This window comes from Thermobia domestica, chromosome 5 (assembly GCF_964235325.1).
Source record: "Thermobia domestica chromosome 5, izTheDome1.hap1.1, whole genome shotgun sequence".
NCBI classification, from domain to species: domain Eukaryota; kingdom Metazoa; phylum Arthropoda; class Insecta; order Zygentoma; family Lepismatidae; genus Thermobia; species Thermobia domestica.
The window spans coordinates 39,053,819-39,080,618 of NC_137458.1; the positions used below are offsets into that span (position 1 = coordinate 39,053,819).

Genomic DNA, 26,800 nt, shown 5'->3' on the forward strand with positions numbered 1-26,800 from the left:
TCACTATCCTTCAGATTACTGTTTAACCTGTGAAAAACAAAAGTAGATAATGAGGAAATTATTCTAAAAAGTTACGTTAAAGCCTATATTAAAAAAAGGGAAAAAGAAAAGATAAAAGTAGACCCTACAAAGTTTTACCTGGAATGTGGATCAAAATGGGCAGAATAGATATTATTTTATTTATTTTCCATTCTGTAGCTCTGCAAGGTTGTCCATTCAATAAATAAGCAAACTGGGTAGTTTTCTAAGTTTATAAAATAGAACAATTACTTGTGACATAGTGATCGTAAGTACAGTAAGGAACTCAATATTTTGAATACGAACGGTAAGTACAAGTGAACATGAGTTTAGACCTGCTAGTAGGCCCATTAAACGAACAGAGCACACACATGAAAGTAGCTGTGATTCCAACATTCTATACTAGTTCGCAGCTAGGAGAAACGTCAGAGGTTGATATAAAATAGTTATGGCAAACTGTAGTTTTTGGTCACTAACATGAACTCCCTAGTATAGGAGGAGCGAATGATTATAGTCATGATTAGCTGTAATTTACAGGAGCAGGGGAAATTTGAGAGATGATTCTACTCCTCTTCATGGTGGTGCGTGTCTGTGTTTATAGACTAATTCAAAAGATTCAGGAACGAGAAAATGCCTCCTGGTCCTGCTATTATAAACCCATGCCACTTTATTTTTCTTGTCCCACGTCTCCTCAGTCTGTTTCGTCATTTGTTAGTACAGTATTACGAATAAACATTATTATTTAATTAGTTGGCAACATTTATACGCTGCAGACTGCATTGTTTACAAAGGATGCAAAACGCTTCCTGAAAACCATTTTAGGTACAATAAAATTACATTATCTTAAACGTTTTAATAAATCATGACCACGAAGTAAACAGATATGAACTTCATAGATTATATTTTAACAGAAAAAAAAAATCTGTTCTATATTTTGTTACAGATTAATTTTAAAAAATCATGTTAAATGTCAAGTTATTACTGACAGCTTTCAGCAATGTCAAGATATAAGAGAAAAGATGTTAATGGGGATAGGATAATTACATAGGAAATAACAATAAATATTGAAAAATTTACAATAGTAAACGCTAACTTTTTGAGGCTTCATAGCATACAGCTCTGAAGCCATTGTGCTTCTGTAATGGTCACAGAAGACCAAGGTGAGTACCTTTTAAGTTTAATCACAAGATTGATCTTCAAGAGCGAAATACATTATAATATATACAGTAAAGACACGATCATCCGCGAACGGATAATTCGAGGTGCAGACTATCCGCGAGTGCCGCAAGAAAATCTTTTAACCTTGCTGCAGTCGCACTCAATTATTTTTTTCATAAGTAGTCGCTGCGGACTGACACTCCGCATGCAAATAAGTACTGTAAGTTTTAAAACATAAAAATAAATTGTATTGTAAAAAGCAATATTTCCAACAATAGTGCGCGTTTCGAAGTGCAACGCTACCCTGATAAGTATAAGCCGTAGTGATTAGTGATTTAAACATAGAGTAAAGATTTCTCCTGTTCTGTACATATTTTAACCTCCTGAGACCCTGCGTATTGCATACGTTTTTCGAACGCCCATCATGGCTACGAATATTTAAGAACATGCCCGAATCTCGGTTATTGTATTCAGGAAGTGTCGAAATTACTACACAAAAGGCAGCTGGTTTTTGTTTTTACCTACAGGTGGCTCTATTGTCTGCTGAAGGCGGGTAAAAGACAATTGGGGTTATGGACGCATCTGATCCAGGTACATTGATTGAATAGTTTCTCAGAAAATAAAACATAGTGCAGTAAATTTCAAGTTTAATGATTTACATATTTTATGCTTATATTACGAAGGGAAATATACAATTTTCCTTGTGTATTGTATGCAATACATAGCAATTTGAGACCCAAAGTACTGCATACAATTCGACCCATTACCGATCAATAGGAAAGCAGTATGACAAAATGGATTCTAAATATGTACTATTGGGTCTATTGTTACCTAATATACAAAATTTCATCAAAAGTTCTTGACAAATAAATGCTCGGGTCTCAGGAGGTTAAAAGTTTTTTGTTTTTTGTACAATAAAACAGTTTTTAATGCTGAAATATTTTCTTTCGTGTTTGCACCTCATTTTTAGTTATTTTTCGGGTTATCTGCGATTTTCACTATCCGCAGTGCCCTTGCCACCCAATTCCGCGGATAATCGTGGCTTTACTGTAGTTTCCATTTTAAACAAATAATAAATTAATGAGCCCTTTTCAGTCCAAAGGCTACGTGAGATAGGACTTAATGTTTAAAGTGGGATCCGAGGTACTTGGGTTTTTATTAATACATATCATTATTGACATCTACGTTTTCACAAAAAGTCGAACCATTTTTTTTAAATATAAAGATATATATATACGGGGTGAGTCAAAATAAGTGTTACAAGCCAATATCTCGCGAACTATATATCAAATAAGAAAAATGTTAAGAGTCAATGTACAATACAGAGGGCCCTAAAAAAATGAGTCAAACACGAGGGTCGCCCCGCCGCCCATTTTTGGGGGAGGGGGTGTACGTGAAATTTTCAAATGGAAACATAGGTCGAGTGATACCTCGTTCAAAAGAGTTTGGAAAATTGAACAATTTTTGATATGGGGCACCGTTTTCAAGATGGCGCCCAAAAATGGTCCTATCAGATAAAATTTCCAGTACTTATAAATCAGAAACGGTTGTGTAGAAAACGATGAAACAAAAAAAAAAAAGAAAAAAGAAGAAAGCCATAGGCAACATAGAATGGTGTTGCTGCGGTGTCCCCAGGATCCCCATCATGGCTCCCGGGACCAACATGAAAATTTCAAATGGGAATATAGGTCGAGTGATACCTTGTTTGATAGACCGTTGAAAACCAAACAGCTTAGAACGAAATTTGTTTTGATTTCGGGCAAGCCTATTTTAAAATATTTCTGCGTTTCTTTCTTTTTTCTTTTTCTTTTCTTTTCTTTTTTTCTTTTCTTTTCTTTTTTTTAAAATTAGAACTTAGAACTAGTTTTACAACCTGAACATTTCTTGGGAAATAAATTGGTCTTAGTCGGTAGTAAATAATAGAATACAGGATCTAACGAAATGAGCCAGAATTGCCACTCATGGTACGCGAGTATACGAATATCAATACATGTTTATATATCTCACTAAATTTCTGAATATATATATTCTCAAATTGAATGTAACTTAGACTTATGTACTAGAACTGGACCAGTGACTGAGACCAAACACTTCTACGCTAGATATTAAGTCTTTACAATATAATCGAAATTTCTACACAAACAATATTGGATAAACCGAAAGTGGTAATTTGGAGATTTTTGACAAAAATTATTTCCAAAAACGGATGATAATCTTAGGTTTTCATTGTACTTTATAGAAAGGACAAATCGGATTGACTTAGTTTCAGGTCATCGGAGGATCGGATTATGCCTCTGGGATCTTCATTTGAAACTAAATCATTTTCAAATTTATATTCTGAATTGGATTATTCCACGTAACTATGAAATCAGTTTTACAAAATATTGAATATAAATTAGGTTTTATGTAGTGATTGAACTTGGCGTGGACCAAACTATAGCCAGTATGTGTCAAGTAGAACAGTATTCTGCATATGCGCAAAGAACTGTGCGTTCAATACTGAATTATAAAAAAAAAAAAAAAAAAAAAAAAAATCTTTTTTATTATTATTATTATTATTATTATTATTATTAGCGTTTGAGAAAATTCTATATTCACGGAACTTAAATCCCGGATTATGGTACGGGCCTATGCCTACAGCCGTGTTCAGAGTGTGGGACATGGATAACGGATTGTCTCCTTGACAATGTATTGTGTTACGACCATAACACTATTCAGATAATAATGCTAACGAACTTATGTTCATATGATAGTATCGTAGAATATTTTAAGTCGCACAAAATGTAACCAATTGTTAGCTTTATGCTTTTTGTGGAATGCTTTATTTTAATTTTAATAAAATCGTATGGAATTGGGAAATTTTAATAAAATTGTATGGAACTGGGAAACAGGGCCAAGTTTCAAGTGGACTTATTCTATGCGCTCATCATGAGACAGGGATAGACTAAGTACAATGTTAAGTTTTAGTTCAGGAATGCATTGATGTCCAAAGCTTGACAGATATTACTCTACAACAATGGAAGAACAGCAGGTATAAAGTGTAACGATCCTGTGCTCATTACCACACACTCTAAGCTGGAGCATCCCGCATTACGCAACCAGTGACGACACATTATCCGGCCTTTGGATTGGTCTGACTCCGGATATCCTCCTTGGAAGCTCGGACGACACGGATCCAATATTATCTGGCGCGGTCTGTCAGATTGTGACGCCAGCCAGTTCTGGGATTCTAACGTATGGGGTTTGAGTGCTTCTAATCGCTCTCTGTGCCACGTTGTCACATCAAATCCGGTATGGGGAACTGAGAAAACATCTTCCACCCCATATCGAAATATTGTCTGGTCACGTACTTGGAACCACGCATTGAATGCACATTAGCCTCTTAACCAAGTAAAAACTAAACTGAAGTATTTAGTTCTACGTCTACACCTTGTAGGCTGAAAGATACAGACAATTATGAAAAGTTAATAATAATGAAGGAATTGGTGCAATGAGAAATGCAGGACATGGGGGAATCGCAAGAAAATCCATGGATATGATAGTTCACATGACCCAGGATCGAACCAAGAACTTCTCACAGCAGGAATGAGCCCTCAAACACTAAGTCACTGTATTCTTTATTTGATCACGAAGCGGCACCTGTAAGGTAATGGAGAATTGCTTCCAAGTATTAAGGTACTTTAACCAATTCTTCTTCTTCGTTTCTCAAATTATTTCAGCAGTATCTCACTTTCTTTGACATTTTCGGAGTTTTTGATAGTTTTATGTCATAGAAAATGAACAAAATTCCTTGTTTGGATAGAGTACCACATACAACTGTATACCGTAACATTTAACAGCCTGTAAAGTATGTCGAAAAAAGCAGTCTTTTTCAATATTTTAACACAGAATGCACAGAAGCTAGCAGGTTAAAATAAATAAATAATAAAAGAACAAGAGTAAATGTTTTCTGGACGTTATTTTTCCCAGAATGCCTGTCGTAATACACACTTTGTATATATATATATGCCTTTATTCACCTCCCTTATATTATAAACACTTTTCATTTTTTTTCTCGAACTAGCTAGTTTTTCAGTGGATGGTCTGTTAGCCCTATCATTACCTCTACTCGGATAATGGGGCTGCCATCTTGAAGGGTTTCGAAGGGAATTTTTACATTTCTCCACTATTACACGATAATTTCCAGTACATTTTCAATATTTCCGATATCGGTACAAATTTTCAGTATTGCAAGTATCAGTAGACATCCTGACAACAGCAGCGAAGGAGCCCGCCTCGCTGATCCCTGGCTAGAGCACGCACCTTTGTAGCACGAGGTTCATGGTTTGGATTCAATTTTATACTGTAGATCCAAGTCTCATAAAGCCTGCATACTTAAAAAACTCCAACCAAAATAAGCGAACGAAATATGTTTTTGTAAGTTGGAGACAGAGATTTCCTTCCCTTAATCGATTTTAACAAGAAGTAATAGGTACTTCCTAAAAAACACATGCTATGTTTCACGAAACTGAAATTGTTTTACGAAACGTTGTGAAACATTTTGTTTTTAAATTGGGAGAAATGACTTCGTTCTCTTATCCCTGACAAATTTCAATCCCACGCAACAGATCTACTGGGAAATCTGAAAAAATATACACCATATTTCATGAAAATCAAGTTATAGGATGATCATAAAGAAAACATGATGAATTTATCAAAATCAGACAACTTTATGCAAAATTATCGTAGAAAATCATTATCAGATTATGTTACTGTATCCCTAATTTTCAAAATTTGGCTGAATCTATCTGTTATCCTTAACCGATTGCAACCACAAGAAACATGGCTGATTAAGAGCCTTAAAGTAAACTGGATAACTTACTTGGAAAGTTATCGTGAAACAGATTTACACACCAATGCATATCGTGTTGAATGATAGAAGCTTACTTGAATTAATAGAAAGTTTAAAAAGTACAAAAACAATATGTAGCACAGATTTAAAAATATATTACACGATAGGTGTACATGTGAGGATCAGGACAAGTCTAAAGATGTCTGAAATTTTGCTAGTGTTCATAATTTCTAAGGGAATACATTTAAATTTGCCCTTTATTACCAGACTTGGTTAAGGTTAAACGAAAATTTTAAATAATACTTTAGAAAATGAAAAATACTGAAAAAAAAAAAAAATACATATTGACTGGTTTGTTTATTCAAGAAGATATTAATCTGAAAAAGAAAAAAGCCAATGAAAACTGAATATGTATCAACTATAATCATTAAAAATCCGTAATGTTTCTCACGTGTCAGCGCTCCCATCTCCAAGGAAATCCAACAAACAAACAAACAAACAATAAATAAATAAATAAATAAAAGTAAAAACGAATGTAATACTAACCAGCTAAGGGGAGCTTTGACGGAAACTATACAATTAGTAATTTTCACCACTAACCTTTGCTTTCCGTTTCGAGGTGCGCTTCCCTCTTCGTTTTCTCCTATTTTTCTTTTTACTTGAAGTGCCTATGTTGTCACTCTTTAGCCCAGTTTTTAATTTATGTTTGGCACGACGTATGTGAAATTTACTGGAACGACTGGACTTTTTTCGTACGCTTTGTGGTGCTTCTTCATTTACCTTTTCTTTTGACTTATTCAAATGATGGTTTCCACTTGTTGTTGCTGTAAAACGTAAGCAATTAGAAAATTAACTATACGTACTGTTGTACAAGGCAAGAAAAAAATCTGTTGAACGGATACAATCCTTATATCGTATAAGACGAAAGTTGCGTACATACCATCTTGCGATTTGTTAAGGGGTATTTCGATATGGTGTTGCACCTTACAAAAAAGTGACAAGAAAATTAAGCTCAACAATTCTGAAACTAATATTATACTTATGTTGATTTTAACATTAATAATAATAATAATAATAATAATAATAATAATAATAATAATAATAATAATAATAATAATAATAATAATGAACATATCTAATATAATTTAAGTACTATGGAGGTTTTTCTACTCCCATCTCTTGGGATAAAATATTACAAATATCTTAGAATTCATCTCGTGAGCAAGAGGCCGAGGTGCCTCAGTGGTAGCGTCCACCTCTAGTGCATGGGGTTTCTGGTTCGATCCTACCTCGCGCCAAGTGAACTTTGCGGTGGGCAAACACCGTATTCGTGGGTTTTCTCGGGGAGCGTTTTCCTCCCACTTTCTTCATTCCACCATTTCATTCATTTCTCATCATCACCGTCTCCTTTAGCCTACCCGGCATAAACGTGGGATATAAAACTCAAAGATTTCATTTTCCTTTTGATCTCGCGAGCAGCCCGTGTCACTATTAAATTCACGAAATACAGAATGTTACCTTGATAAATGTTGAAACATGACAATAAAATTCTTTTATACCGCGAGGGATTTTGTTCTACTACAAGAACCTTAAGGAATATTTGTACACAATTTTTGTAGCGAAGTTTTAAAATCAACTTTGTCCACTCTTCTCCCACAAAAGCTTCAAAACAATTTTATCGCGTCCTTGTAATAAATTTGTCAGACAAATTTCTTCAATCAGCCAAAATATTGAAGAAATTAAATTTACTCACATACAGATGATAGAGCGAGGAAATGCTGTTTTGTTAAGGTGAATATACGAATGTAGGTGTAATACAGATACAAATGAGAACCAAGTGTAAGAAGATATGAACTATACATTATAGGAATACTATTAATTTATGCAAAACATTTTACTGTTGTGACTAAGATCGAAATCAGTACTTTTAAAAAGGATAATTCAGACCATCGTATTCTATGGACATAAGATATAAAGTAAAAAGAAAAGAACATTATTTTATTTGTATTTAAATACTGTAGTTTTTTTTTTTCTACAATAGAGTTTCGTAAATAAAGATTGAACAAAAAATGTTTGGCTCGGAAAGAGACGAAGTAACAGATGAATTTAGAAAGTTTTACAATACAGAGCCGATTCTCATACACATAATGGAATCAAGATATCTTAAGTTAAGCGGAACACGTCTCTCAAACAAGAAATAAGCACATAGTCCTAGTAGGAAGACCTAGGGAAAACAGAACTTTACGTAGAATAAGGAAAGACATTAGTGAGGTGGATTATAACAATCCAGATTTGATTGGCTAAATACAAGATGGAATCCAATAGCAGGTTTTTTGTTCCTGCAACCACAACCTTTAGGATTTTTAACCCATATAGTAAAATAACTTATACATAAACTTCCTTACCTTGTACCCAGGAATTTAAATAATTATTTTTTCAAACCATTTCGATACTCTCTAGAGGGTTGCTAGACATCCGTATTTTGTATGGACGGTTTGTATTTTAAGACTTCTGTCCGTGTCGGTATCGTACTCGTGACAAAATGTCCGTATTTTTTGTTTTGGACTCGGATAATTATTGTTTCTTTACCACTGCACCGACCACATGCTCACCAACGAAAATAGCGAGTGTATTGTACTCTTTCATTTTAAAGATACGTGAAAGATTGTGAAACAGACTGTGGCCTCTGAGAGAATTGCAGTGGCTTACGGGGTAAATTTACGAACGGTGCAGAGAATTTTGAATGCGGAGAAAAAGTCTCTTAGTAGGAAATAGGAAATACGTTATTTCGATTTCCAGGCAAGAAGCTACGCCTTGAAAGCCGAATCACAGATAGCCTCAACAGCTCCCATGAACATTTCACTGCTTAACACATTTGAAAACATAACATGTAATCCACCAAATATAATTTAACTTTACAAAAAACATTTTAGTGTCATATCTGACTAAATAACATAAACAGATTAGTCTTGCCGTTTTAACTTTCAGATACTAATTTTATGACAGTAGAATATTAATTTCAATGTCAAGCTTATTACATATATTGTAATAAGTAGTTCTACTTTAATTAAATGATTTTAATTTTCAGTAAAATCGAGTGTTCGTATTTTTGTATCCTGAAATCTGGCAACCCTAATTCTCTAGCACATCTGTCAATATCATCTATTCGCTTTTAAACTGGTTACATGCGGGTAGGTTCTAGGTTCCTATCTTCCTGTGAAACCCTTTAATAGAGAGAGTAAATTAAATCCTCACTTCGTATGTTGAATTTGGCTTCCTGAAGGAAGTTATTTTGAAATACGTTACAAAGTAGATAAGCTTTTCATTGTTTCAAGGTTGATATGTACTTTTCCTGTCCGTAAAAAAGTTGGTGCAATGTTTTTAATCACATTAATTCATTTGTCTAGGAATTGATTTGGAAATGACAAATGTAAACTCAGGAAATTTGTGAGCAATTTAAAGTTAACAAGAATCTGCCTTCTCAGGCTTATCAATGAAAAATGGAAAAGCGATTAATACTATGCTCGAGAAATTACTCTTTACGCAGCTGAGATTTTACGGCAGGGTAAATATTTTCTTGATCCTGAAAAGTCTGATAATATTGCACAAAATGAATTATTGTAAAGATTAAATGTGTAAAAGTGTAATAAAATGTAGTTTCATTTATTGAATCATTCCTTTCTTGAAATCCAAGATTATGTCATCCCATCTATGATCTAAACCTTCTTTATCCACACTTAGAGCGGGATCTTCAGTTGTAGTGAAAAACGATTTCTTTAAATCTCCAGATACAAGGTAAGAATGTTTATATCTATGTCATTCAACATGTCTCTTATAGCTATATTAACAATTAAATATAGTTTGACTTACCTCTTATATATTTTGAATACTCCTCGTCATCTGAAATATCTACCATTGACTCTTCCCTTGATGCCTAAAAAAATAAATTTTATGAATTTCAGAAGATTCAACATTTGCCGATTTCCACGATAAGATTTCTCAACGTAAAGAATAAACTCAATAAAATTTTGTCACAAGTAAAATCGGAGTAGATATGTCTTAGAAACTAACACTTCATTCTTATGAAATGAATGAATGCAAATAAAAGATGAATAAATAAATAAATAAATAAATAGAAATAAATCATTGCAAAAGTACTATATGTACAATTTTGAGTTTTTGCAAGTAAAAGAAAATTTTAGTTCGAAATCTCTTCGTTTCAGATATAATACTATCTAACCCTTTCCGTTTGAAAATCACAATATAGAGAAAGTTACACCTGGTTTGCCAAAAGTATTAATATAAATATACCTAGAGACAAAGATACACTTTAAATGCTAATAAATATTTTCACATCCGATGACAAGAACGTTATATGCAATTTCTTGCACAGTTCTTTAAAAACTTTATACTATGTATGGATAAAAAAATTATTATTTTTCCTGCATTGTGTAGCATCCTTCCTTTTCCCTGATTTCCTTCATCTTAAATGAAAATAAATGAAATGAAATCTGTCAGTTTTACGTCCCACTCTTATGCTGGCTACGCTAAAGCAGACGATGAAGATAAATTAATGAAATTGTGGAATGAAACGGAAGAAAATGAGAAACCCAGGGAAAACCCACGCACACCGTGTTTGTCCATCATAAAGTTCACTTGGCGTGAGTTGGGATCGAACCAGGGACACCATGTACCAAAGGTGAACGCTCTACCACTTATAACAAGATGGATTGGCTTGAAATTTTAAATCAACCCTCGTATTTCCCCAGCGTCAATTCTTAGAAATATAACGCAATCAGCTAACAGTTGGAGGAGAACAATGCTTAAGAATTTGTCACCCAAAAGGTGCCTCACTTCTCCAGACAGTCTTGCTTCCTCCCGTCAGCCCATATATGGAGGAGGAATTTCGCTACTCTCGTGCTGTCCGCCTACGCACCAAGCCCTCATGACGATGACAGATTTTTACGTGACAATGTGAAAAACTATTAATAATCGTCAATCATACGACTTATTGGAACTATCAGTGTTTTAATGTGCTTTCTATTAACCTATGGACCATTCATTATATATAATTAACAATATCATGAAGCAAAAACTTAATGTTTTCTACGAACTATATTTTAATTTGTTAGTGTATTCTTGCGCTGCTAACTGGCAACGATGTGAAGCGCAGAAGAGTAGTTTTCACTCGTTATGTAAGAGTCAAGGTGTGAGTGTGTTAGTAGTTTTCACACAAACAAAATCTTCTAAGAACTCTCAAAAGAGAGAGGTCATTCATTCTCTTCCAAGATGTAAAAGTGCTAGTGTTTTGACTTTGGGAACGAACAAGATTGTTCTCAAGATACTCTCAAAAGAGAGAGTATTATTCTTTCAAAATGTGAAAATCAGAATATTTTACAATGTCAAGCTAGTGCAACGTACTGAACTTACATTCTCAAAAATTAATCTGCATCAAGTACAAGTATAACCAACAGGAAGAATGTAATGAACTCATACTACGTAAATTCTGATAGTCTACTGTTCAAATAATAGTTTCCACGCCTCCTCATGAAAACAAATATGTTTTGTGAATTTTATACAGCGATCGAAGTGAACTGCATAGCCACTAACCGATTCATCATCTTCGTTCGGTCGAAACTTCGCGTATTATTTCGCTTACGTATCGGTTCGTATTCCATAGTGATTGGGCCATTCTTTTCGTCTAAGTCAAATCTTATGTTTTGTGTTCTCATACATTTGTAAATGTTTTATATTCATTGAAGTGAAAAGTTAAATATAAGTGTTTCGCAAATATTTCTTTTTTCAATATGCAGTGAAAATAATATTTAATGGTTTCAAAGTGTGTGATCCATATTGTCTCTTTCTCAGCAAATGGAGAATATTACCTTCTAATAGTGTATATGGTTTAGAGTATAATTGAACAGGTAAGGTACTTCTAAGCAGCGGAGGGCAAACATTACTTTCGTCTCCCACTACTCGTCTGGTGTTAATCACGCATGGCTGTACTACCTTGCACTCTTTTACAGGTATTGACCAGTGTATCTTGGAGCTGACGCAACAGCGATGGTGGGTATACGGCTTATGCCTCTGATATGTATAACGCCCGAATCTTAGGACCGTGGAGGAGTGAAGACACTTGTTTTGTTGCCAGTCTCTTACTTCAATTTATTAATTTGTGCATTTGAATGATGTAAAGGAAGACTCATAAAAAGATCCAAGGTTCGGATCCCAATATATAATTAATTGGTCTTCCCTCACGGGAACAAACTCCTTTCATAAATGGCGCCCGAACAGGGACAGATGTTTTAGGGGGGAGAAAGCGAATTTTTGAACTCCACTGTTTCCTATTCAATGCCATTTTAATGATTTGCGTGTTGTGTTTTGTAGTATAATATTTTACAATGTCAACGCTTAGTGAAATGGAAACACTGCTCGAAGCAGTGAAAAAATTATCCGCAGACTTGGCTGCAACTAACCAAATATTAAAATCAAATCAAAAAGAGTTGACCAAACAATTTGAGAATCTAAAAATACAAGTGGTTGAATTACGTGAAAAGGTTGAAAGTAATTCTCAGGAGCTGTTAAATCAGCCAAACACTGCTGTACAAACTCAGGTAGGTCTTAGTTTATGCATACAAGAATGCGAAACAATCATTGAAATTTAAAATGTGAACTTAGCAATTAATATTCTGCGAAAGAAACATTTCTTCACATTCTTTTATATGTAGTGTTACTTACATTTTCATATTTTTGTGTTCGTTTTAGAATATATAATTCATAAATCCACGTACAAAATGCTAGCGCTGAATTTAATGAATGTAAGAGCACAGATAGAGTCAGAGTACGCTAACGTAATAAATGAATATAAATATAGTACTGTTCCATTTTGTTTAGAAGAGTTTCAAAATGTTTTAGGCCTCAATGTAGAAACTCATAGTTTCAATAGAGTAGCGAAAATTGCCATTTGTGAATCTATATTTAATTTTAATTGTGAATATAGGAGAAACATCCATAAAGAAATTGATCTCCGTGTACGTGGTATTAGGAAATCACTTCAGTACGAAAAATTGAAAGAGAAGTGTGCTCGCGGCAAGTATATAGATTTTAATTATGTAGCGAAAAAGTTGAAACTTCAATGTGATGACGTTAATGTCAAGAATAAAGTTATTGAAATAATAGTTCAACAGCTACAGAAAAAGTATTCTGATATTAGTTCTCTTAGTGATCATGATAGTACATTCAATGGAGAGGAAAAAGAATTATTTTCAAGTAATGTTGAAAATTCTCCTAAAGTTGCTCCTGGTGGTATCAAATCTATCCTCAAAAAATATAGCAAGGATGTCAGTTTACATACTATGTCAGGTAATGTGGGTCAAACCGAAAAGGAAAATAAAATTCCTAAAAAGGTTAGATTTATAGATGAATTTAATGTGGACCCGTTAGCACATGTTCGTCATAGTTGTCCTTCTGAGGTTAGAACTAAAAGTTGTAAGAGGAAATTGGAAAATGTTACCGATGATATTGATTTTTATCCAAATCCTGTTAAAAAAGGTAGGTTATCTGAAGTCGAAGAGTCGCATTTAGTTCAAATTAATGAAAGTGAAAATGTTAGGTGGAATGAATTGTTTAAGTTGTTGGATAATAACACTGAACAATTACAAAGCATTACAACTAAGCTGGAAAGTATTTCTATTTTACAGAGTAATAATGTCTTTGCTCAGGGAAATGAAGTAAGTAATGAAAATGTCAGTGTAAATGTAAACACCGTGCAGGTTGACTTCATGGAGGCTACCTCCAATAGTACGAGTGTGGTTAACGTAACCACCACTAGGGAAATAAAAAGTGATACTATTGTAGTATTTTTAGACGAGATTAAAGTCTGCACTTGTCCCTTATGTGAAAGGAAGTGGGTGGATCAGCTGTTTCCCCCCTCCGGCTCAATGCTACTTGTTCATAGAAGATGTTTGTATATAAGTCCTGTATTTTTTGTGGTGTATACACAGCATGTTACAAGATATCCCAGAGTAAGATTCATTAGGCAACCAATTTAGAATGGTGAGTTGCATTATTTTTCCAGTGGTAATATATCTTTAGTGTTGCTGGAAGATACAGTATGTATACTCGTAATTGTATGTTTTAGTAGAAATGAAACCATTCCACGTTCGATTGGCATACATCGTGCAACTAGTAAATCTATGAAATTTAGGTTCAGAAAAGGTAAGGAAAAGTGTATTGAACTAAGTCAGAACGTTCAGATTGATTATCCACCAACCAACACTTCGTACTCAACTCGAAATGTTACTAAGAAATTTAGAAACAGATATTTTTGCTTGGAAAGCAAAAAGGCTAAGCAACGGTTTTTCCACCGTGCGAAAATGAAAAATAACCTAAAAACTTGCAAAGATATTCGTAAATTAGGTAAGGTGTCGCCCGAACAGGGGAATGGGTTTCGATGCTCGTTTGTTCCAGTTCGAGAAGACCAACTAATAATAATATTGGGATTCGAACCTTGGATCTCTCAAAAATCTCCTTTACAACATCATTCAAATGCACAAATTAGTAAATTGACGTAAGAGACTGGCAATAAACAAGTATCTTCACTCCTCCACGGTCCTAAGATTCGGGCGTCATACATATCAGAGGCATAAGCCGTATACCCACCATCGCTGGTACGACAGCTTCAAGATACACTGGTCAATACCTGTAAAAGAGTGCAAGGTAGTACAGCCATGCGTGATTAACACCAGACGAGTAGTGGGAGACGAAAGTAATGTTTGACCTCCACTGCTTAGAAGTACCTTACCTGTTCAATTAAACTCTAAACCATATGCACTATTGGAAGGTAATATTCTCCATTTGCTGAGAAAGAGACAATATGCATCACACACTTTGAAACTATTAAATATTATTTTCACTGCATATTGAAAAAAGAAATATATGCGAAACACTTATATTTAACTTTTCACTTCAATGAATATAAAACATTTACAAACGTGTGAGAACACAAGATTTCACTTATATTGAAACGGATGGCCCAATCACTATGGAATACGAACCGATACATAAGCGAAATAATACGCGAAGTTTCGACCGAACGAAGATGATGAATCGAGTAGTGGCTATGCAGTTCACTACAAACTCTTCACTTCGATCGCTGTATAAAATTCACAAAACATATTTGTTTTCATGAGGAGGCGTGGAAACTATTATTTGAACAGTAGACTATCAGAATTTACGTAGTATGAGTTCATTACATTCTTCCTGTTGGTTATACTTGTACTTGATGCAGATTAATTTTTGAGAATGTAAGTTCAGTACGTTGCACTAGCTTGACATTGTAAAATATTCTGATTTTCACATTTTGAAAGAATAATACTCTCTCTTTTGAGAGTATCTTGAGAACAATCTTGTTCGTTCCCAAAGTCAAAACACTAGCACCTTTTACATCTTGAAAGAGAATGAATGACCTCTCTCTTTTGAGAGTTCTTAGAAGATTTTGTTTGTGTGAAAACTACTAACACACTCACACCTTGACTCTTACATAACGAGTGAAAACTACTCTTCTGCGCTTCACATCGTTGCCAGTTAGCAGCTCAAGAATACACTAACAAATTAAAATATAGTTCGTAAAAAACATTAAGTTTTGCTTCATAATATTGCTAATAACATATAATAAATGGTTCATAAGTTAATAGGAATCACATTAAAAACACTAATTGTTCCAATAAGTCGTGGAATTGACGATTATTGATAGACTTTACATTGTCACGTAAAAATCTGTCATCGTCATGAGAGTTCACTGCGTGGGCGTTCAAAACGAGAGTAGCTAAATTCCTTCTCCAAATATGGGCTGACGGGAGGAAGCAAGACTGTCTGGAAAAGTGAGGCACCTTTTGGGTGACAAATTCTTAAGCATTATTCTCCTCCAAATGTTAACTGGTTGCGTATCGTTTCTAAGAATTGACGCTGGGGAAATACGAGGGTTGATTTAAAATTTCAAGCCAATCCATCTTGTTATAGATGGCGGCCAACGGAATGTCCACTGAAGATACCACAGAAGTGGGCAAGAACCCTGGAATCCAAGTCTTCATAATCACACTGCAACACAACAGCAATCACCGCACTCCATTAGTCCATAGAGGGTTAATATCATTTAAGTTCGTTCACACTGATGAATAGCAGTTTGTAGCTTCACCCGGACGCACATGATCGCGAAATTCGAAGAATAACGAACGCGAGGGCCATTTACGATAACGCGAGGGCCATTTCGTAAATGTCTTTCAAGTCCTTTTATTTTTAATCTTCCTTTGGAATGTAAACACAAATATAATTTCAATATTTGAATATAAATTAATAGTTATTTGTAATTCAAAATACTACTCAACATCGTATTTCATAATGTCTTTCAAAATTCAAACCAATTTATACAAACAGATTAATATATTCAATACAATAATGTATTCAATGAATAAACATCATACTTAATAAAATATTATGTTTGGTAAGGTATCGTATTCAATGAGGTATTGTATTCAATGCCATATTTAAGAATACACAACAAAATATAAATAGTACAAACTAACTATATACCAATAAATTTAAAATGGTAAATTGCTTTGATATTTTGCAATAATACTTCATAATTCTAAAATAGAACACACAATATTACTCAAAAATGATATATATCACTAAAAATTCAACATATCATGATTTTATTTTTCATGAAGATGAGATATTCCTTCCTACTCTATGTGTAGAAAATTTATTACAATGAAAACATCAACATTATTCATAAAATTCAAAAATGTACTTTCATTGACATGTTAACACAAGACATTTATCGAAAATATTCGAAATAATTCAACATAACTAAAACGTATGATATAGTGCACACAATTGATGCATTTTATTAAGATTACATATTAAAAGCACATGTGTAAATATAACACTAAAAATATTTCATTTACTATGAAATGAAATAAACTGGGCATATGCGAGCTCGTCACGCTCGAAGTATATAAAAATATACTGCCTGCATTAAGTTAAGAAGACCCTACCCCATTTATTAATTATTATCTTTCCATCCCCGAAGCAAAGTGAAAAGATAGGATATTTGGGTAAAATTCAAAACTAATATAGAGGGGACTAATAAGAAAATTGCCTACTCCGGGCATTACATAATGTGAATAACCCATAATATTGGAGGGACCTTTGCTTCAATGTCTTCAAGTACTACTTGAAATGTTTTCGTATTCAACGAAAAGATTAATATAAAGTGAGCGCAACAATAGTTGCTAACAATTAGCATGTAAGTGTTCATCTTGCTAGTCTCACATTTGCATTCGAATATTGATTCTGTGATTTTTTTTTTTTTAATTCTCCCGTTTGTGACTCAGTGGTTCACCACGTAGGCGTGTTTAGTTGGAAAACAAGTCTGCGGTAGCCCACCACATCAGTAGGAGTCAGTCATCCTAAGTTGATCACTGTGATCTTACCAGAATGCTAATTAAACAAAACGAGAGGGTTAATAAAATTTATCAACGTAAACTCTAAGTTATGTACGTTACACCATGATGATTCAGTGAGATATTTTAAATATGAATCTAATTCTAAAATTTCATCAAGGATTTTGTCAATTCTATTCAAGTTAATTTTGAAATCACACTGGTTTGAAAGATTTACCCTTACAGCATTGATAGCATCATAAGTTACTTCTTCAATACAACTATTCAACTCTGAGCTTTTACTTTGTTCTTTTAGGATTTCATCACTTTTGGTTCCACAGTGTTTAGTAGCTAAATTAAGCCAAATGCTCTTTGTTTCTTTAGTAGGTTTCCAAACTTTTAATCTGTCAACTGAATGTAATCCTAAACATTTACCAGTGAATGGATCCGTTAACTCAAAAACCTTTTCTGAGACCTTTTTTAGAACACAACAGGGTACCTTTGTACAGATAAAGAAATTTTGAGATTCTTTTGTCTATGGCTGAACTCAAATTTGTTTGCTTCAAGAAAACTAAATCATTTTCCTTTACCTTATATTTACTTTCTTGTTTCAGGTTATGCTTAACATTTCTTTTACGAATTACTTCAGTTCTTTTCAGATCTGCCATAAATAATTTGTTATCCCACAAAACGTGTTCATCTGTGTCCTTTTCAGTAACCACAATACCAAAATGTTTAAATACTGATTCAGAAGGTTTTACATTCAAATGCAAGCTGGCAGGGCTTACACCTAAACTACTTGAGATCGAATAATTTAACAAAATTACAATTTGAGGAATGAATTTTTCCCAAGCAGTGTGATCCTCACTACAGAACAATTTAAACAGACGATTAGTCTCACGATGGATTCGTTCAACTGGGTTAGAAGAAGCGTGATATGGTGTGACGTAATGTATTTTAATTCCATATTCTGACATTTTTTCTTTGAATTTTCGAGAAATGAAACAGCTACCATTATCAACCAGAATAGCACTAGGAATGCCTAAATGCAAGAAATACAATGATTCTAAACAACGTAAAACACATTTAGTGGTAGCATTTCGCATAGGATACAAAGTGTAATATCTAGTGAAAACATCTAAAATTGACAATGCATATTTATAACCTGAGGAAGAAGAAACGTATGGTCCTAAAATATCAATTGAAATGAGCACACGAGGACCATTAACAGTAATACTTTCCATTGGTCTAGCCGGAGGTGATGTTTCTACTTTCGTTTCTTTACATACAATACAATCATTGATAAAATTACTGATATCTTTTCTCATGGATTTCCAATAACAAATTTCATTTACAAAACCAAAGGTTTTTTCAATTCCAAAGTGACCTCGTTGACAATGCATGTGTTCTACAACAGTACGAACTAACGAAGGTGGAATACAAATTCTCCAAGAATTTGGGAAATGGAAATTTCTGTTCAAAAGTACACCATTTTCAAGTTTATAAAATTTTTCAAGATTTCGGTTTTTCACCTTAGAGTATGGGTCATTAGGATTTAGAAGAAATTTCATTATTGAATCATATTCTGTATGTTCACGTTGTTTTTCGACTAGTTCCTGTATGGTCATGTTTCCAAAAAATGACGGTAACACTTCGAGGTTATTCACCGTATGAGTTTCAGTTTTAGGAGCTAAAACAATACGTGACAAGGCATCACTGGCTTTATTATCAATTCCACGAATATGAACAATTTCCAAATCAAAACTTTGTAATTCAAGACTCCAACGAGCTAAACGAGAATTCCAATTTCTGATCTTATGTAAGTACACTAAAGAGTTATGGTCAGTATACACTTTAACATGTTTACCATACAGTAAATGTCCCCATTTACGAATAGAAATCACTATTGCTAACGCCTCTTGTTCAGTTGTAGTATACGCACGCTGCGCTTTGTTTAAAGTTTTACTACAGAATCCAATAATGTTACGTTTACCATCAATTTCTTGAAAAAGTAGGCCAGCCACGGCCACCTGTGAACTGTCGGTGATCAATGAAAAATCGGAATCAAGTTTTGGGTGAGTGAGTAGTACATCTTGAACCAAACTATCTTTAAGGGACTGAAAACTATGTTCACATTCTGGAGTCCAAATCCATTTTTTCCCTTTCTGGATAAGTTCAAATAAAGGAACAGCTAATTCAGCAAACTTGTGTACAAATTTAGAACACCATTCGAAAAGGCCTAAAACTCGTTGCAATTGTTTTATATTGGTTGGACGAGGTAGTTGGCGAATAACTTCTACGTAAGAAGGATCTTTACAAATACCCTCAAGTGTTACGACAAAACCTAAAAAATTAAAACTAGTTTTACAAAATGAAGATTAACAGTCATATTAGCTTCACTCAGCTTGGTAAATAACTGATCTAATAAATTTAATTGTTCCTCAAAAGAAAAAGTTGGAATACTTAAATCGTCAATGCACGAAACAAGTTTATTATACAATGCATAACCTAGCACCTTCTGTAATGCATCTATGAGAGCAACAGAACCATTTATGTATCCAAATGGGATAACAGTAAATCTGTACATATGGCCATTCCAAGAGAAGGCAATGAAATCACGGGATTCCTCAGACACAGGAATTTGTGAATACGATGACACGAGGTCAATTGAACTTACAAATTTAGCACCCTGAAATTTCAACAATAAATCATCAATTCGGTTTACTTTCAATTGTTTTAATTTAACATGCTTATTCAGCTCAGTCAGGTCAACTACGACTCTATGTTTAGTTGTGTTTTTCTTGGGTACACAAAAAATTGGGTGGCTATGTATCGACACTGCTTGTTCAATGACATCTACTTTTAACCATTCATTAATTTGCTTGTTAATGCTTTCTTTGAAATGGTAGGGTAAAGTATATTGTCTTTTTACTATAGGGTCACTAGTGTCAACATCTATGGAATACTCATATTGATTACACCTACCTGGATAATCTGTGAATATATCACGGTGTTTTATCAACAAATCAAATAATTGCTGTTTTTCTTCATTATTTAAATGATCACATTCATGTACCTTTTCCCTGATTTCGTTTATTGTTGCTACAGCATACACATTTTCAAAAATAGCATTATCATTTGATACCTTATCCCCACAACTTTCCTGTTTACTTTGAATATTACCATGAGCATTTTGAATCTCATTATCAATTTCCGATATTTGTAAACCATAATACTCGAGTAAAAAATTCTCTTCTACTGCTTGATTTATATTAAGATCTTTTATTCGAAAATCTTTCGACTCTTTTCTCAACTGTGAATACGCCTGATCTCGTTCATGTAAAACACGGATCCACTCTTGTTCTAATTTACCTTTTTGTGAAACCAAACTATTAATTACAGGACATGTTGAAGATGTATAGTCATGCTTGGGCTCGAACTATGAACTCTCATCTGACAAGTTATTATTTTCTACAGAAATACCAAACTCAGTGTCAACAGGTTTATTTATTCGATCAGCATAAGTCAAAATCTTCTTAGGTTGACAACAACTATTTTCTTTGCTATGTGTTTTTTCAATGAGCATAGGAACAACAACAATTTCTTTTCCGTCCGAAAAACTAATTACGTTTTTCGAAAAATCTATCATCGCATGGGCGATTGTGAGGAAATTACGACCTAACAAGCATTCTGTGTTTAATTCATCTACTACCAGAACTCTTATGTCGAACATCAAGTATTCTATTTCCACACAAATATTTAGCAGAATAATCTACCAAGAGAATATGTGGTGCAGGTTTTAATTGCGGATGTGAAATTACGGAAGAAATACGTTTCCATGCCTCAAAACTGATAAGGGATGCTGAAGCACCTGTATCGCACAATGCTTTCAACTGAGTATCTAATACTTTACAATAAATTTCTGCAGTGCGAGTGTTATTACCCTTACATACATTTTCATCAATTTCTATTTCATCTTCAGAAATATCTACGTCCCAATTAACAACATTATTGACATTTTTACTCAACATTACGTATTCTACAGGAAAAATTGGGGTGAGTGCATCTTCATTACTAAGATCGTGACTATTATTAAAGTTTTCATAAGCTCTACCAGAAGCACTCTCTCGGCAGAGCGTTTCTAGTTTAACGGTATTTGTCTACTCTGATTACCTGATGATGTAGGAGGAGGGAAGGTACGAGGTTGACTTAAATTTGAAGTAAAAGGTGGTTGGTGACCAGGATGAAAAGTTGGAAATGGTTGAGGCATGTGCCCACCATTATCAGCGCGCCTAGTATCAGTGTAAAGTATAGCTTCTTGGCTATCGTACTGATTATCGTTTTCAGGGTTACGCTGGGGATAAACGTTTTTTGGTTTATTCTTATTCTTAAAATGTTGATTTTTACCTTTGCTGTGGGGTTGCTTTTTGCCTTTGTTTTTGCTTTGATGTTGGGATTCTCTAAGATTATGTTCATTACTTTCGTCTTCTTGGGCATTAACCTGATTTACACGAATCTGTTTCTTATGAAATCCACTATTTGTTCTAAAGTTGTCATTGTTTTTTGACAATGTTTCAAGATTTTGAACAACATTTAACATAGTCTGCAAATCCAAGGATGGTAACAAAACCAATTGTTTCTGAAAATAATTAGGCAATAACAATTTAATTGTATTCAAAATAAAAGCTTCACTAACGTTTTCATTCAATTCTCGAATTTTATGGTAGCGATCTGCTACAAATTGGTAAACTGTACCGTCGACTTTAGGGTCGTACCTTTTCGAGTGTTTTAATGTGCTTTCTATTAACCTATGGACCATTCATTATATATAATTAACAATATCATGAAGCAAAAACTTAATGTTTTCTACGAACTATATTTTAATTTGTTAGTGTATTCTTGCGCTGCTAACTGGCAACGATGTGAAGCGCAGAAGAGTAGCTTTCACTCGTTATGTAAGAGTCAAGGTGTGAGTGTGTTAGTAGTTTTCACACAAACAAAATCTTCTAAGAACTCTCAAAAGAGAGAGGTCATTCATTCTCTTCCAAGATGTAAAGGTGCTAGTGTTTTGACTTTGGGAACGAACAAGATTGTTCTCAAGATACTCTCAAAAGAGAGAGTATTATTCTTTCAAAATGTGAAAATCAGAATATTTTACAATGTCAAGCTAGTGCAACGTACTGAACTTACATTCTCAAAAATTAATCTGCATCAAGTACAAGTATAACCAACAGGAAGAATGTAATGAACTCATACTACGTAAATTCTGATAGTCTACTGTTCAAATAATAGTTTCCACGCCTCCTCATGAAAACAAATATGTTTTGTGAATTTTATACAGCGATCGAAGTGAACTGCATAGCCACTAACCGATTCATCATCTTCGTTCGGTCGAAACTTCGCGTATTATTTCGCTTACGTATCGGTTCGTATTCCATAGTGATTGGGCCATTCTTTTCGTCTAAGTCAAATCTTATGTTTTGTGTTCTCATACATTTGTAAATGTTTTATATTCATTGAAGTGAAAAGTTAAATATAAGTGTTTCGCAAATATTTCTTTTTTCAATATGCAGTGAAAATAATATTTAATGGTTTCAAAGTGTGTGATCCATATTGTCTCTTTCTCAGCAAATGGAGAATATTACCTTCTAATAGTGTATATGGTTTAGAGTATAATTGAACAGGTAAGGTACTTCTAAGCAGCGGAGGGCAAACATTACTTTCGTCTCCCACTACTCGTCTGGTGTTAATCACGCATGGCTGTACTACCTTGCACTCTTTTACAGGTATTGACCAGTGTATCTTGGAGCTGACGCAACAGCGATGGTGGGTATACAGCTTATGCCTCTGATATGTATAACGCCCGAATCTTAGGACCGTGGAGGAGTGAAGACACTTGTTTTGTTGCCAGTCTCTTACTTCAATTTATTAATTTGTGCATTTGAATGATGTTGTAAAGGAAGACTCATAAAAAGATCCAAGGTTCGGATCCCAATATATAATTAATTGGTCTTCCCTCACGGGAACAAACTCCTTTCATACACTGAGGCACCGCGGTCCCGCTATAGCATCTTTAGTAGATGGAAAGATTTTTTTGACGATTTGCTTAGCATGCAGACAAAAACTAATGTTCGTGGTGAAAGGGAAATGCACACAGCAGAACCGTATATCCCAGAGCTTAATCGAACAAAAGTAGATATCGCTATAAAGAAATTAAAGAAACATAAATCTCCGGGTATAGACAAAATTCTAGCTGAATTAATTTTAGCTGGAGGGAAAAAACTGTGGAACAAGATAAATAAACTCATTCTTCTTATCTGCAACAAGGTGAAATTGCCAGAAGAGTGGAAAGAATCCATTATTGTTCCAATTCACAAGTAAGGTGACAAAACTGATTGTAATAATTATCGAGGCATTTTTCTTCTGTCAGCATCCTATAAAATCTTCTCAAACATTCTATTAGCAAGCTTGACCCATACGCCGATGAAATTATTGGATTATCAGTGCGGATTTTGACGAAATTGATCAACTATCGACCAGATACTTCGACAAATACTCGAAAAAAAAAATGGAAATACAACACCACGGTACATCAATTTTTATTGATTTCAGAAAAGATTACAACTCGGTTAGGAGAGAAACATTGTACGACATTTTTTATAGAATTTCGAATACCGAAAAAGCTAGTTACATTAATTAAGATAGTTTAAATGTAACTCGAGGTAAAGTCCGGGTAGGGAAATTCATATCCACGAACTTTCATATTGAGAACGACCTCAAACAAGAAGATGCGTTGTCACTATTATTATTCAACTTTGTCGTGGAGTATGTTACAAGAAAAATCAAAGATAGCAACCAGGGCCCAGAGCTGAATGGTATTCACTAGGTTATGGCGTATGCTGATGGTGCAAATTTAGTAGGGGGTGATAGGACAACAATAGATAGAAATGCAGAGATCTTATTAAACGCTCGCAGGGACATGGTTTTAGAAGTAAATGCAGAAAAATCTAAATACATAGAAGTGCGTCGGGACCGTAATACGGCAAATTGTGGAGACGTTAAAATATTAAATAATACTTTTGATAAAGTGGATATTTTCAAATATTTAGGATCAATATTAACAGACGAAAATCATATTCACGAAGAAATTAAATGTCGACTAACAGCAGGGAATTCGTGTTACTATTTGGTTCAAAATCTCTTGTCGTCGCGAATTCTGTCGAAGAATTTGAAGCTATCACTCTGAATCTGAAGCTAGGAGATTCGTCCTAAAATGTTACAACACTGAAGCGATTTCAGTTACTAATATTAATTGGTGGGAACTTGGAGCGCTGCTCTGAATCCCATTTAACGCTGTCTTTTATCTTAACATCTTCGGTTGTTTCAAAAGAACTTTGTTCTTTCTTTCATTCATTTCCCTTAAATCTGGGCTGTACGAGGACACCATCCATCGGAAATACGAAAAACAAATTTAATTAAAAGTTGATGTAGGCCTGAAAGTGACAAAATACGCATTAGTTCTCCAGTTTGAGTAATGTAATATCAAATAAGTACTTACAATGCCGTATATGATATAGTCAAATATGCTACTCCATTCTTGTTTTCTTCGTTCGTATCTTTCTGGCGATACATCAAAGTTGAGTCCTGTTATCCTGAGAAAAAATATAAATATTAAAATCAAATGCAATTTGCTTTCTATGCACACAGGAAATGAGACAATGGAATTTAAAACATGAAATATTTCAGTTTAACGTCCTACAGTTATGCCGTACAGGCTAAGGGAGATGATGATTAAGGCAAGTGAATGATGGGGAAAAAAAACGGTAGAATAATAAGGTGGAAGGAAACAGGTGTACCCCGAGAAAGCCCATGGGCACGATATTGGCCACCACAAACTTATTTGGCCGGAGATCGAACCAGGGATCTCACACATCAGAGGTAAACGTTTTACCACTGAGCCACCGTATCCCCCTCACATTGATTAAAGAACGTATCCCAATGGGGTAGGGGAGTTCAAAATATAAATCAAGAATACAGTATCTTATGGGCTTTTATAATTACACTTTCAATAAAATGTATATCTTAATGGGGAAAGGAGTTCAAATATTTTCCATAAAGCTATTCTTCTCGTGCCCGTGCATATATATATATACAGAGTGTTGATTAATTTGTGTGTCAGTTCATTTGTTCACTGTGCAAAAGTGGTATGAGGTAAAGCCGTGCAATTTGGTGTAACTTTAAACGAATGACATAAGTTTTGTTTCGCCATAGAAGCATGTCACTTGTACTAAAGATTGAAGAGATATAGGGTCAACGGTCAAATTTCGATTTTTTGCTTATGGGATTGCAATGGTAAATTCTGAAAGAGCCTGGAAAAACGTAAATCGGACTGATACCAAAGAAAAAGCTGTATGGTATGATTTTATGTCGCAAGCCGACCAAATATGCGTCAATCAAGTGTCATGGTCAGAGGTCACTGTCAGATCAAGGTCACAGGTCACTTTGAGAACCCATTTGACATTGCGTTGTTTTCAGTGAATTCAAATGGGTTCTCAAGATGACCTGTGACCTTGATCTGACCGTGACCTCTGACCTTGACACTTGATTGACGCATATTTGGTCGGCTTGCGACATAGAATCATACCAGAAAGCTTTTTCTTTGTTATCACTTCGATTTACGTTTTTTCAGGCTCTTTCAGAAATTACCATTCCAGTCCCATAAGGAAAAAATCGAAATTTGACCTTTGACTCTATATCTATTCAATCTTTATTACAAGCGACATGCTTCTATGGCGAAACAAAACTTATGTCCTTCGTCTAAAGTTACACCAAATTGCACGGCTTTACCTCATACCACTTTTGCACAGTGAACAAATGAAACTGACACATGAATTAATCAACACTCTGTATATATATATATGAATGTGTACATGTATATAATTCAAAATGTTGATGAAATTTAGCTTAAAATAGTTTTCTTGGATCTAATTTAAAAACAGAAGAATATCTTTGTTCAGTTTAACGTCTCACGTTTATGTACCGAGGCTAAAAGAGACAGGAACAATGAAATTGAAGATAATGGTAGAATGAAGAAATTGGGAAGAAACGAGAGAACTCTGAGAACACCCACGCTCATGGTGTTTGTCCACCATAAAGTCTAGGAACCTCACGCTCCAGAGATAGAAGTAACAAACTAATCATTATATGTTTTGTAAAAATTCATAATTTTAAAGATTCTTCACATTGTATTTGTATGTATGTATTGAATACTAATTACAGAGTTACTTGCTGAAGGACTTTACAGAAAATAAATTACAGAAGTTTATATCTGCTTTCCTGACAGAAATAT

The 26,800-nt window shown here is 34.2% G+C and overlaps 1 protein-coding gene across 5 annotated transcripts in view; it reads right to left on the reverse strand.

The window, feature by feature from the left end:
- Window positions 1–26,800, reverse strand: part of LOC145685873 (uncharacterized) — a 167,784-nt gene that overhangs the window by 127,778 nt on the left and 13,206 nt on the right. For all 5 annotated transcript variants that reach the window (XM_081758538.1, XM_081758537.1, XM_081758539.1 and 2 more), the window contains exons 3-5: window positions 25,010–25,103; window positions 9,878–9,941; window positions 6,608–6,831 (exon numbers count right to left, since the gene is read on the reverse strand). In XM_081758538.1, the coding sequence (XP_081614664.1) occupies window positions 6,608–6,831; window positions 9,878–9,941; window positions 25,010–25,103 (382 nt within the window). The remainder of the gene's footprint in view (window positions 1–6,607; window positions 6,832–9,877; window positions 9,942–25,009; window positions 25,104–26,800) is intronic.